The 14,988-nt window shown below is 37.2% G+C and overlaps 1 protein-coding gene across 6 annotated transcripts in view; it reads right to left on the bottom strand.

The window, feature by feature from the left end:
• The window catches only part of FAP (fibroblast activation protein alpha), a 71,123-nt gene that overhangs the window by 15,636 nt on the left and 40,499 nt on the right, over positions 1 to 14,988 (bottom strand). For all 6 annotated transcript variants that reach the window (XM_022569892.2, XM_089916755.1, XM_089916756.1 and 3 more), the window contains 6 exons: positions 13,786 to 13,839; positions 12,016 to 12,140; positions 8,085 to 8,132; positions 2,647 to 2,745; positions 2,109 to 2,178; positions 1,170 to 1,364 (listed from right to left, as the gene is read on the bottom strand). In XM_022569892.2, coding sequence (XP_022425600.2) covers positions 1,170 to 1,364; positions 2,109 to 2,178; positions 2,647 to 2,745; positions 8,085 to 8,132; positions 12,016 to 12,140; positions 13,786 to 13,839 — 591 coding nt within the window. The remainder of the gene's footprint in view (positions 1 to 1,169; positions 1,365 to 2,108; positions 2,179 to 2,646; positions 2,746 to 8,084; positions 8,133 to 12,015; positions 12,141 to 13,785; positions 13,840 to 14,988) is intronic.

Genomic DNA, 14,988 nt, shown 5'->3' with positions numbered 1-14,988 from the left:
TGTTATTTAATAACTTATTCATCAATTTTTCAGATTTAACTCAAATCGACTTTGTTTTTAATTGAATGTTTTAGGTGTAAGTGTGTATATATTACTGTTCATAGAATGAAAGAAAAATTTGAAAGCATATGGGTTATGATTACTTTTCTATTTAAAAAAAAATAATTACTTGTGAGTCAAAATTCTTCTGCTTTGATTAGAGACAAAAAAATACAGAAAAGTGTTGTCTGGGCCTGGCTCCTAGTTGTTAAATATAATCTGTGTTGTGTGTGCTGCATTGAAATCAATAACTGCTAATGATATTAAGATGATAAAAGAAACATACTAATTAATTTTCTAAATTGCTCTTTGCTGTGAAACAGTGTTTGACCTTTAGACATCACTCATGCACATATATCCATGACTAAGAGTACAGTCAGCCTGTGTTAGCTTTTACATTTACAAACTAGTATTCCCCAACTTCACCTACTCACATCATAATAACAGAAACCCAACAACTATACAGAAATATCCAGAAGAATCCTGCACAGTGTTTCCAAATTAGGAACAATTTTGGTGACTCTATTCTTTTTGTTTCAGGAAGAGATGATTGAGCCATAAATTGTGGTTGAGAATGTAGTTGGGAAGAAGAACTCAGGTTATAAATCTGTCTTTCCCCTGCATGTTTTGGTAGATTTCTATTATGTAAAAGAAATTTTTTGTCGAATGAAAATAGGAAAACACATTCTTGCTAAAATAGCTAGTTTAATTACAAAAGAATGCTAATATCTATAAGTATATAGTGCTGATGAAATCTTGAGCCATTTCTAAATTTATGAGGTAGAATCCACAAGGCTTGAGCAAATTCAGATGCCTGGTTTCCTACAGACCATCCCTAGAGTTATACAAAGTTTTCTGTTAATTGTGAGCCATGGTAATGAAAGTCCGTTAGAATGACTGAAACGTGGGAAGAGTATTTATCATCTTTCACCATAAATCATTTTTCTTCTCTCTTCCGTGAATAATTTTTCTTATATTGGGTAAAAATATCACTTTAAGGTTAATGATAGCTTTAGATGAAGTTAGGAAAATGGACAAAAACAATTTAAGACATTAAGGATGGGGAAACCCGAGAATGACTGCATGACTTTTGCTGACATCAGTTTCTGTTTGAATGAGAAGGCGCTCACCTGACAGCTGTGATCTGGTCCTCAACTTCATAAACACCCAGCTTTCGATACACTGCATACAGAAGTTTGTCACCTTGGAAAGCTGTTCCTCGACCATCCACCAAGGCAATGACTATCCCTTCCTTACTTGCAAGATAAGATATCCAACTAATAGAGAATACAGACCTTACACTCTGACTGCAGGGACCACCATACCTACAGAAAAAAAGAAAAAGATAGAATCTCTGATTCCTTTGTGAAACTCAACTTCCCATCATGGCCAAGAATTGCCTTTAGTATTTCCCAGTACATTTGTATGATAAAATTTCAATAACAGTGGCATTAGAACTGGCTCAAAATCAAGAGAGGACCAGGCTTTTCCCAGAGGTTTGCTACAAGGAAGTTGTTTTGGGACACAGCCTCTCCTATTCCCCAAAACGGATACATCTAGGGTTGGCATTTCAAGGAATATGTGTGGGTTTTTCGTCATTTCTGCCACCTGCCACTTGCTAAAAGCAGGCATAAGATATACTAAAAAAAATGCATGGTGTTTTAAGCAAATTGTGTGTAGGTCAGCACTGATTTTGGGTGTGATTCCACAAAATGTATTCCATTCCCTTATTTCATTTCTAACTCAATTACATAAGATGTTAAGATGATTTACAATATTTTTTGGCTGCAATTTCTCTATCTCAAAGGTATTCTGACACATTAGGCAATTTGCCATACAAAGGAAATTCAAAACAGTAAATGCAAGCAAGTCCATCTAAAAATCTCAAAACTTTCTCAGGCTATTTTAAATAGCCATATTTTATTTACTCTGATTAGTTGGGGAATATATAAAAACAGCATCAATAGGAACTGTTACAGAGGAGAATGGTTCATTCTATCTCACAAATGTGTATTTAATCCAACATATTTTCAGTAAATAGTTTTTAAACCAAAGAAAATATTACATACACTTGAATTAGCAAGGGATACTTCTTTGATCTGTCAAACTGAGGAGGAAGAATCATCTTGTACCATAAAGCTTGAAAAACAAAAACAGAGAAGAATCTTCATTCCACTATACTCAGCATTATTTATTTTCTTTAATAACAATATATAACATAAAATCAATTTATAACTAGTAAATTGTTAAGAACAAAGACTATGTTTTACTTGATTTTTATTACATATTTTTGTCCAATTTACAAATTGCTAGAAATGTTGAACTATTATTTTTCTAGAAGCACACATTTTAAAATTAAATAAACTCTTTTTAAAAATATCAGTGTTGAAATGGAGCTATAGAAAAGTATAAGATCAACCTGTTCACAAACATATGAAAGATATTTCATAAAAATTTAATGTGACAGTAAGATTTTTAAAATTAAGATCCTGTAATATTGTAGAGATTGGATTATAATATTTACCCTACAATTTTATTTTAAAAAAGCAAAAGCTGATAAGTGTTCAGCTTCGTATCTATTCATGAGAAATTTTTAAAAGGTCTTACTAATATCATCCACTTCAAGTTTCTTAATTTCCTCTTTAGGCAGCTGGATATTTTTCAAAGCATTTTCCAATTCCTTGTTTTCTTCCAGGATTTTAATTTCTTAAAAAAAAGTAAAATGTTCATTTTTAATTAATAGAAATTCCATAGGAAAATTCTTTCTTAAAATGTCTTTGGCTTTACTATGGATGAAACTGAAACTGTATAAGGATTGCTCAAGGAGTCTCATATTGACAAGGATATTTTTAATCCAGCCTTTAAAGCAGGGATGAACTTATGAAGGACATCAGTCATTGTCTCTTAAACAGACCCTGATGGCATCAAAATACATTCTGAACAGAATCACAGAAGTAACAATGTTTATTCAGCCACATTTTCCTGTTTCTAACTTTTCTTTTACAACATGAAGCCATGACCTGAGTAGGTGACATTTAAAAAAATATATTTTTACTGAAAAAGTGGTAGAAGCAAAATCTATATTGCTGAAACCTCAAATTTAAAATAATTAAGTATGTATTATAGTTACAAAGTTTGTTTTAAAATCTTCAATGTGTAAGGTCAAATATTAATTCTGTGATTTTTTTATATCTATTTCTTTCTTAAACTTTTCCTGCTGTACTTGCTTAATATAGGATCTTCTTCCTCTTTTTTTTCTTTTTGTGATATTCTTCCTTTTTTTTTCTTTTTGTAATTGAATTACTGTGCATCCTATTCCTTCAAATCCTTTCTTTCAAGGTAGTTATATATCTTAAAAGAACAACAGTATATACACACTATGATTTCTGTCTTTCACCTTAAAAGATCTCCTAAAAAAACTGTTATCTTTGAGCTTAGTTATGTTTCACACTTTAATCTTTGTAACTGAACAAATATATCGATCTCCTGATGCTGAAGATCAGTGATACATTCGAATGGGTTTCTAGCAGTGGAGGACTTTTTGTAAGTTTTGTTTTGACCTGGATAGATATTAGGTATCGTCTAGAGAGGAGTTAGATTTTTGTATAATAAGTGGAGTTTGTGGCTTTATTTTTTTATTTTTTGCGATACGCGGGCTTCTCACTGCTGTGGCCTCTCCCTTTGCGGAGCACAGGCTCCAGAAGCGCAGGCTCAGCGGCCATGGCTCACGGACCCAGCCGCTCCGCGGCATGTGGGATCTTCCCGGACCGGGGCACGGCAGGCGGACTCTCAACCACTGCGCCACCAGGGAAGTCCATGTGCCTTTGTTTTTTAAAAGAGGGTCTGGATGACTTCTGAGATATGCCAGTCCCGTGGTCTCCTTGTTTTTGTGCCTTTTTAAAAAAGTGGTCCTTGAAGATGGGGAGCTGGGGGGAGTACTTGTAACTACACTAAGTTTGCCAAACCACTTCCCTTGTAACTCTCAGCTTTCATATACTCATGGCATTTTGCTCCAAAGTGTTATATTTAATCTTAGAACAAGTAAAGATGTTTTAGTATGAGTTGTATAAGATACATAATACATTTCATTTTAACTTTGGACAATCTATCAGGAAAGAGATACTTGTGGCAACTTAAAAGTTACAACTAGAAAAAGGGATAGCAGGGGGCGGGGAGAAGGATAAATTAGGAGTTTGGGATTAACATATACACACAACTATATATAAAATAGATAAACAACAAGGACCCTACTGTATAGCCCAGAGAACTATATTCAATATATTATAATAACCTATGATGGAAAAGAATCTGAAAAAGAACATGTATATATGTATAACTGAGTCACTTTGCTGTACACCTGAAACTAACACAACATTGTAAATTAACTATAATTCAATTTAAAAAGTTAAAACTAAAAAATAAAATAAAATGTATACTCAATTATAACCACAATGCAGCCAGCTCTTCCTTCTTGTGTGGGTTCTCAGTGTGGAACTGTCAAGGATAAAGGGAATCTATGTGGAGTAAGCACAAAGAATGGCTGCAAAATTTATTTATGTAGACCATGTTTATCATTCTGTAGACAGATACTGGAAGTCAGAGACAACACGCAGATGTTGCCTGGTTGGGTTGACCTTGATTCCTTTTCTATTCTGTTCCTAGCTACTGAAATTTTCTGATTCATGACTTACTGAAATGACGAGTTGAATGGAAAATCTTACTAAAGCTTCTACAGTCCAGGCTTGCATTTTTATGGATAGTAAATGTGCAATTTCCCCACCCCTTGGAGGCAATATGGAACTTCAAAGGTCTGTGAGGAGAGGGAGGGGTGGCAATTGGACTTCCCTATGTGGCTGTGCATTAGCAATGCATAATGTGGCAAGGAGTGCTACAGGCCAGACTGTACCTTTTACCTTCTTTCACTCATCATTGTATACTCAGCACTCAGCATGCTCAGTACCAAGTGCATGATATGTAGTATCTGCTCTCCAAATGTTTGAAGACTCTTCATTACAATGAAATCAAGTGGTAAGAATGATGAATCACATGTGAGATTTTTGTTTAAATCATATTAACTATGACATATTGTTCATTGATTAAATTATGTGAAGAATCTGCAGAAAATCTGATAAATAAAGTTATTCAATCAGTTAGGTAATTTTAATGAAGATCTGCTCTGCCCGAAGCAACTAAGCCTCAACTGGGCCCTCCATGTCAAGTGTCAACTCTTCTGGGTTTTTATAGCATCTGGTTCAAGTACTATCTGTTATTTTCCAATGACTTTACCCCACTTCGCAGAGAAAAGGAAGCCACTGCACTGTTTTCTACAAACTTTCATATAATTACATCGGTAATTTCCTCATTCTCTCTCATCACAATGCTGGAGATTAATCTCCTCACCTGTCTCTGGACTCCACTTTGCCCACCTTCTCAGTGACCTCCCTCCTTTATGCCTTCAACCCCTTTTGGTCTCCAAATTTCTTCCATCAGCATTCAACCATGCTCAAATGTTTATCAGCTTTCAAAAACTAACTTAAACCTCTATCAGTCTCTTCCAGTCATTATCCCACCTCTTTGCTCATCAGTCAGACCTACTGAAAATAGTCTCTTTTTATTTATTTACCTCCTATGCAGACCTAAATTTGCTTCAGTCTGGCCTCTACCTCCACTGCTCCAATGAAACTACTCTGACCAAGCTAATGCTCATCCTTATTTCGCTAAGCTCATTGATTTAGAGCAGGTCTTGCTTCACTCATTGAAGCACTTGACACAGATAAGCACTCTCTTTTTCTTGAGACCCTCTCTTCCCCTGCCTTTCATGACTCCATATACTCTCAAGGTTGTCCTCCTTCTTGTTCCCCCTTGGTCTCCTTTACAGGTTCATTTTTCACTTTGCATTTCTTGTGTTGGTTTTCTGCACAGTTTTACTCTAGGCTCACTTTCCACTACCCCTGCCCACCCTCATTTTCCCCACTCTGCTGCATCATCCATTTCCATGGACTTAGTAACCATGTATTCCATAAATGAATGACTTCATGATCATTCTCTTCAGTTCAAACAATCCTCCAACATCCAGTTCCAAAACTATGTCACTCCAGGACAGCTCTTCTTAGTTATATGCCATCAGTACCTCAAATTCAACATTGAAAACAAAATTCATCCTCTCTCCAAAATGTTCTCTGCACTGTGAATCCCATCCTTCAGTAAAGAGTATCAATACCAATCCACTTGAGCAAGCTAGACATCCAAAGAGCATCAATCCCTCCTTTATATTTATGAGTCTTAAAGTCGATGTAGCTATCATTAGGAAACATTTCCTAAGCCCCCTACCCCAGAAGAGGTGCCCTGCTTATATGTTTTTATGCTATCTCTATTTCCTCTATCTTATTACCTTACCCCACTGTGTTGTAACTGCCCATTCACACGTTTGCATTCCCCACTGATCTATAATCTCCTTGAGGACAGGGACTATATCTAACCCAGTATCTGTTCATTTTAAGGATCTAGTATCTAGTACAGTGTCTGTTTTAATGTAATAGTGCTTAATAAATATCTATTGAATGAAAATTTGGGGCACCAAATGCAATGGAAAATGGCTGAGAAAACTAGAACTAAATAGAAGAAATATCATTTGCTCTAAAAAGCAACTCCAAAACGTATTTGGGGATTTATTAAAAATACAGATTCCCTAGCCCAATATAAGACCTACTGAACTGGAATTTCTGGGGACAGCCTGAGAATCTGTATTTATAATAAACCTCTCTGGAGAATTTCATCATGAGGCAGGTTTGCAGAACTGTGCTGTAAAAGACTTTGCATTATGTTTTGAGAGTTAGAAAACATATAAATACATATGACATATATGAGACTGACATGAACACTGTCCCTGTTTTGTAAGTATTGGGTGAAGTAACAAGGCTTTGCAAACAGTACAGAAATTTGTATCTGGCAAGAATATGAGAAGGATAGTAAGAAAGTAGAAACTCATTAAAAAAAGGAAGCTGACCTTTATTTTGCGGTCATGATAAAATGAGAATTATACATTTATGGTGACTTCCATTAAAACAAAAACTTACAAATTCCAAACTATTCTTGCTTTAAAATTTCTCTCACTGCAGGTTGCAATGAGAAATACAATCTATTATTCTTAAAAGTATTTCATTATTAGACACAAGGTTAAAAAAAAACGCAAAACTTCAAACTGAAACTAAATTCACAGTGTCATTATTACAATGCCTGTCCTGTCCTGAGCTCCTGAATCTACTCTGTTTTTCCTCATTGCCTTATCTTCACCTATACTTAGGCCATTGGGCTGGCAGCCAAACCAATTCCAAAGCAGAGTACTGAAGTCCCTCACTGTCCCTAGACTCCATCAACTTCAACCCTATAATGTTTAATAGTAAATCAAAAGATAACAGAGAACCACAGGAAGAGTCTCAGGGCAGTTATACACTTCGGTATCTCCATTGAGAGCAAAAACGGTCATCTTTGAGCTGTGAACTATTTTGAACCAATATCACAAATCGGGATGGAGGAGTTCTGTCTTGATAGAAATTGAAAATGGAAAGAGCCTCCAAATTTCAGGGCTCTCATACGTGGCAACAGTGTGATGTAGCTGTTAAAACAAAAAAGCTAGCGTGATAGTCACCCTCTGCTTCGAACTGGAGTTATATCTGGAACTCTTCTCCAGTTTGGGATGTTACCAAAAAAACAGGTCTTCTTATCTGGGAGGGAGATTGTACTAAAAATCTTAAGTTTCCTTCCAATTCTAAGCTTCTGTGTTTTTGATAAGGGTGATTGGGGAAGACAGGATTAATCCCTCTAATACATTTGCATTATGCCAGGTTCTTACTGCAAATAATTATTAAATTTCATATGATCAGGTTTGACTCAAAGAATAGGCTGATCTATATAATCATAAGCTATACAATAAGAGAATCCATCACTGTTTCCCTTGTTGGTGTGGGGAAACTCTCTTGCTTCCTCTAGTGTCCTAAGAGTCCAGGATTTCTTAAGACAAGATAACAGCATGAGAGAGAGAGTACCTTGATCAGTGTGGCCGTCATGAAGGGTGGAAATTGGGAGACCTGGGCCTGTGCATAGGATGAAAACAAAAACATGGGTTAGTTTTAAAATAACATTTAGTTTTCAACAAGAACTTCTGGTAGTATTTGTGATTACTGTCAAGCTCAATTACCTCTTTTAATTCTGCAACAATTTTTTTTCTCCCCATAGAGAAGTAAGCATCACCTTTTAAGTTACATTGAAAGAACACATGAGACCAGAGCCCAATCAAAGGACAGACATAAGAGAAGAGTTGCCTGTGCACTTTTCCAAGAGTGATCCTAAATAGTTAAGATCTAATTACACAAATGGGTCCCAGAAGCTGCAGTGATAAACGGCCTTCTGGGAAGATATGCTGTATGGGCCAGTTTTAGCTGTGTTTTTATTATCAAATAACCTTCTCCAGTACCTAGAATGTATTTTCAATCTGGTTTCTTGGTTTGATGTTCAGTTTATTTTGGTAGGTAGAACCCAGCATCTTTTTTTCTTTCATTTAATTACTATATGCAGAAATAAATTTATATAGAAAATATTTCCTGTTCAAATATGCTGTGATGGGTCACATTCCCCACGAAAAAGACCCAGAAGGAATTTTGTGCACCAAAAGTTCATCTGGGGTGTGGTGTTGACCTCAGCCAACCCCACTGGGAGCTCTGGAGATGTATGACCTGCAGAGTTGTCTTGAATGGGGCCAGCTGAGCTGGCTTTTATACCCCAGAATGAAGTGGTAATTGGCTGTGGCCTGGGATGAGAGCAATCTCTGGGGTGGGAGTGGGGGGCCCAGCTGGGAGGTGTCTGCCACCAGCCCTCTCAGCAGCTAGAGAAATGAGTGATTCAGACCTGAAGATGGGATGTCTGGGTGGCAAACCACTGTCCACCATATATTCCAACATGGAATTTAGGTTCTCTGTGCAGAAATTGGCCCTTTTAACAAAATCTACAAATAGTAAACACTATCACTTACTGGAGCTATAGAATAAATAATACCTGGCAATACATTTTTAAAGGGTAAATTTGCTCAGGCAGCCAAGAAGTTAAAAGCAACAAGCACGGAGGTTGGGAGATGTTCATTTGCATTCCTGATGCTTCCTCCTCTGTGGCGGGAGTGCCATTAGAGCATCCTTGGTCCCAAGCAAGGAGAGGGGGAATGACCTATGTGGTAAGTTCTGAGCAAACCGGAGTATGAGTAGCTCCTTCTTCTACCTTGTTCCTGGCATCTTTCAGCCTGCAGAGAACAGGACTGTTTTGATCTGTTCCAGTGCTATAAGTATGACAGTGGCCAGCCCCATGGGCGAAGCCAGTGGCTCTCTAGTTGTACCCATATTTGTGTGAGTAATTGTAATTCTGGGGTGCAGTATTAGGAAGCTTCACACCTTAGCCACATTTTCCAATTACCCTTTACAGGTAATAAAGCTAATATTGATTTCCTGCCTGACTCTTCAGTCTAACCTGAGAGCAAGGAGAAGCGATATTGTTTATAAGGCTCCCTCAAAACCAGCAGTTCTTTACTGTGTGGAGTCTCATAATTTTACAGAATTTAATTTCAGAGATTTTCACTTTGGTTAGCTTTCCTTCAACGTTATTAAAAGGAACAAATACACATTATATTTTTTGTTAGACTGTAAGGCAGTGAGACATGAATCTGAATTTCTAGACTTTAGTCAATCAATCAACATTGACCTTATGGAATTTTCATGGGTGTGCAGTTCCAATAGAGACAACTGGCATATATATCTCTTTTGCCCAAGCTATGAGACAAACTAATGACTGACTGCCCTTGGCACAAGTGGTCTGAGGGTGTGGTCCTAGTGGCATAAGCATCCTTTGCATTGCTTTTGTTCCATCAGCATCATCAGTATGATTTTACCTATTTCAAAATCCTATTATCTGGGATTTACTCACCATCCCTTTTGGAGAGTTTGAAGTTACATAATGAAGCTTTACTCTTAGTCCTAAAGGGAAAGATTTCAAGGTTTTTCCTATGATGGTGCAGTGACTCATTTTACTGGAGCTTCAAAAACACCAGACGATGTGATGCTTCCCACACAGTATATTTTTTGCTAAATGGGAAATTACCATACTGCCGAGGAAGAGTGAGTGTGGAAAAGTCAGGCGATTCAAGTTCTAGAAAGGAGTCTTTCACCAACTTTTGATGAGAGCTTAGTCCTTGATTCCTTACTCTTCAGGGGGCACTTAGGCTCAAGTAGATCTCAGGAAAACAAAGTGATATAAAAAGTGGTATAGTGCTTTCAAAAAGCATTAAAGCACTGTACAAATGCAGAATGCATATAAATATAAATGCATGTTCCTATGTGTAGGGTCACTGATGTCGTTATCAGTAAATATATCAGCATAAAAATGAGGTTTTGGGTACACTCTGCAAAAGGCAGCAATGTTTTGATCTTCCCTAGAACCTATGTTCATTCCGCAAACCTTCAATGTCTATTATGCATTCATCATTCTTTTTGGCCTTATGAATATAAAGATGAAAGGAAAGCAGATTCTGCCTTCAGAGGAGAAAATAGACCAGATGACTCAGGACAGTTAGTTCAATGATACTATGTGCCTGGCATGTAAGCTTTCAATATATGCTGCATAAACACATAGCTTGGGATGAAAAATGTTGCACATAACTTGAGAGGGACATTTAATGTATACCTTGAAATGCCATAACCACAATCAGCACATATGGTCATGGACAACAATCTTTTGACTTTTCAGAGATGCCACTGACCAAACCTTTTGTGAAAATGTTGTATTAAACTGACATCTTGTGCCATCTTGAAGGGAGGGTTTGGATTAAAATGCTTACTCATTTCCACGGCTGGGGCTGAGGTTCTGGGCCCAGGTGATTGGACTGAGGAAGTGGCATGTCAGGGTGGTCTTCCACCTGGGAAGTAAAGGAGACCTCAGGGTCCTCTACAACTGAGCAGGGATCTCAATCAGTCAAAGATTCTATTTATTCTCTGAGCTGCCCACCTGAATATGGGGAGTTGATACCAGAAACAGGAGAGTGGCATATGCTTGGTAATAACCCCCTTTGTTTTCTGTCCCCCCTCAACTCCCATGGAAACTCAGGGCTTAATGGGGGTAGGGAGGTGGTGTCAGGACAGAGAATGGAGGGGTAGATATTTTACAGATCAGTTTTCCTAATCCCCATGATGATTACCAAGGTCCTAATGTATCTCATTGATCTACTGATGGCCTAAGCATCTTTACTATGTGTCCAAGATATAGATGAAAGGTTACACATAAAATGAAATTATCTGGATAGAAAGTATTTGCTAAATGGACATATAGCCTAAACATCCAGGAAATGTCTAGTACATTTTATTACTTGTTTATTTTATACTTGAATGAATTACTTATCATGTTTCCCAAATTTAGAAAGAACGTACTAGGTGACAAAAGCTCATTTTCCATCTGCATTGAAGCTATAGTTCAAAGAATTGCTGGCCTCCAAGGCAAAGAGCTCAGGTTTCTTTCCCTGGCTATAGGAGATTGACATTTCTGCAGGTAAATGGGGCTGAAGTCCAGCAACCATTTTATCAGAGGACACTTCTTTTTATGATATTGTTTTGGCAATACAACATCATGGTGCTGTGGCACTTGGTGGGTAAGAGGTTGGGATTTACAGCCAAAGGACTCTTGCTCCCATCTGGCTCTCACGCTTACCAGCAGTGTGGACCTTTAACAGAAGGTCTGTTTCCTCAATTGCAAAAAACGGAGATAATAATCCCTTCCTATCCTCCTTACATTTTTCCCCATAAGCATTAGATAAGATAACCTAGATCAGTTCCTCACATATAACAGGTGCTCAGTAACCTGTAGCTAAGGATTGATCAGATAGTGATGACGAGGACAAAGAAAGTGGCAGAGGGGGGTAGAGAACGCGTTAGGTCCGTTACCTACCGTAGCAGACGAGTGCATAGTACTTGGCATAGTCGCTGAAACTTGCTGTGTAATATTGGCACCTTTTTCTCCTTAGATGGCAAGTAATGCACTTCTTGCTTGGAGGATAGCTTCCAATGCTAATTCTAGAGGAAAATGAAAATAAAACTAAGCTGAAATTTTGAGATTGTATTTATCAAAATGTACTACTCCATGTAAAATGACTAATTTACATATTGACATCCAACTCACTCTATTTTTCTGTTGCCAATATCGTTTAAAGTAAAGGGGGAATCACAGGATCTTGATTTGTCTGATTTTCAGTCCATCTTTGCCTGAATAGGCACAGACTTTGAGAGAGAAGCCCTCTGTGGTTTTCCTGCGGTGTGAGAAATATCTAACACCTCGAATGGGAGCCAAGTAGTCACTTCTCCTAACCATCACTTTCTTACACTTTACAAAGTGGTTGAGAATGCATAGTTCTTCCACGTCCCATCTTTCTTCCTGTGTTCCCACGGCAAAAGATACAATGAAGATCTGACAGTATCACCAAAAAGAGGGGTCCCTGTCCTTATCATATATCTAGAAGGGGAAATTAGTAATAAGCCAATTGCAAATAAGAAACACAGTTCTAAGTAGCTCCTGTGGCTTTCATTTTATTTGGCAGGAAATTTGGGCTCATGGAAGCTCTTCGTGGAAATGTTCCCTCCACACATTCCTACACAAGCCAACCTGTACCTACCAAGTTTGGGCCCACTCTCTGGGTGATTGGCTTTAACAAACAGCCTCCCAGGCTTTACCCCAAACGCTCAGAGTCTCATTTGGGGATGACCAAGTGGAATTATGCCAGGATGGAGGCACAGTTGGAGTCCTGCTGTGGCTAGTAAGGTTACCCTGTGGCCACTGTAGTGTTCCTTCTGCTGCTGCCCCCGACCTTGCCTTGGGCATGTTAGAAGGTGGCCAGAGCTATTGCTATCATCAGAGAGGGAGTCTTCTCAACAGATGAGAAGCCATGATCCAGGAGGGAACAGAGGAATGCAGCAGAGGGAAAAATTTCTTATTTTCTCAGCTACAGTTAGTAGTTAAATGCAGAGTTTCATATTTTGGTGTGATCTTGGAAAACATTAGGTAGGCAGTTAATGTAAGGAGTTAAGGTCAGCATGCCCAAGTATAAATTTTGGCTCCAACAATACCACCAGCCTCATAGAGTTGTTGTGGGGATGAAATGAAATTACATATGTAAAGCAGATAAAAATGTGCCTATAGCAGACCACCAGCCCATGGTAGCTATTGTATTTGTTTCCACATCCAGAAGGGGCTTTAAAGGGCACCATTCCAGCCACCATGGGGGCCAGTGGACTAACTTAAACACTAATTTAGGAACAGAGGTGAATTCTTTCCAATCATAATAGGCTTATGACAAAGCAAGTCACATTAAAAGAAAGCACACATTATGGGAATAAATACAATGCCTGGCACACAGTAGGAAAATGAATTTCCTCAATTACCTCTAAATTTAGTTGAAATGTTTAGTACCATGTTTATGTCAGCATTAAAATTTCTTGATTTTTCTTTTTGAAAACAAACATTTTGAGTCAGCTAATATGTTGGGGGGGTGTATATTTTTATACTGATGTGGTGTACAACAGTCTTAATATTTTATTTTAATTCACAGATTAATTTTATTACATTTCGGCCTTTTAAAAATATTCTATACATTCTGAGGACTCTGACAGATTTTTATTTAAATTTTAATATATAAAAATACTAGAATAAATTGATATAAATTACCTGTAGATATTTCGTCTTCCAGGGTAGCCTTCAAATTCATTGCTAGAATAAAACCTGAAAATATATTCAGAAGTTAGTAAATAAGTATTGATGACTAAATGGTGATAGAATTGTTAATACTAGTACTAATATAGTAAACAATATAGTCCAATGTTCATTTATGAAACAATTAATTGGCACTTATGTACACAAATCCCTGCTGTTCATACCTCTGAATTTTGTGTTCTTACTCTGACTTTATAAATTATAATTCATATATAAATATATTTATAGCTACATAAAATATACTTATAAATATGTTTATAAATTATAGGAGAAAAATTATGTTGAGTACTCTTTTTTCTTATATGTATATTATACTCTGAGGCATTAGTTATGAGCCACACAAAATAAACTAGGATGTTTGATTAATATCACCCCTTTCATTTCCATAATTAACAGCTTACTGATTTTTTATGCTATACTATTTAATTTTGTCTGTGATTCCGAACATCTTTAGAACTTAGTTTACAGAAGCACTGACAGTAGATAACTTTTCTATAAATCAGGAAACTCGTCCACCCAGGGATACCACACAAAGGGCCACGTGAATTTACCCAGGAGCAGAACAAGTCACAAGAGAACACACTTGTTACTTAAGTATCTGGGTCCCAGTTTTAACCTGTTTTACTATAGCCAGGAAGTGGGAAATCCAATTTAGTGGCATGATTTTTCCTCCTCTGTGAGTTCATCTGAATATCACAAAGTAACTGACTTTTAATTTTTTATTTTTATTTTTAGGACGAGCTCTATTATTCGAATGTTAAAAGTTTGGAATAACCTAGGTTTGGTTACTAATTTTTAATTCTCAGAACTTTTTATTAACCCAGGTACTTGTATATCCTCACTGAAATAAAAACCTTGTTATCCCCAGTAAAATGAAAAAGCAACAGAATACACCCTACTCCTAGTATTAATTTTACCTTTTAAACCAGCATCCTTCTAAATGTCTTTACTGACTTCACGGGACTCCAAACATCACTTATACTTGCCTTTCCCACATCACCTCAAATTACCTGTGAATAAACTATGCAGTAGCTTTTCCAAACAGCCTCCTGCAGTTTTCTTGCCGTGTCAAAGTTTTCACAGTTGTCTTTATCTCTAACACTTAGAACAGAGTCTACTTTCCCTTTTCCTTTTCCTTTTCCCTCACAGCCACTGACC

Source organism: Delphinapterus leucas, chromosome 8 (assembly GCF_059928025.1).
Source record: "Delphinapterus leucas isolate spDelLeu-1000000601 "Yukka" chromosome 8, BTC_Dleu_Yukka2, whole genome shotgun sequence".
Classification (NCBI taxonomy): domain Eukaryota; kingdom Metazoa; phylum Chordata; class Mammalia; order Artiodactyla; family Monodontidae; genus Delphinapterus; species Delphinapterus leucas.
Note: the sequence above shows the minus strand (reverse complement) of the source record. Positions and strands in the feature narration are given on the sequence as shown.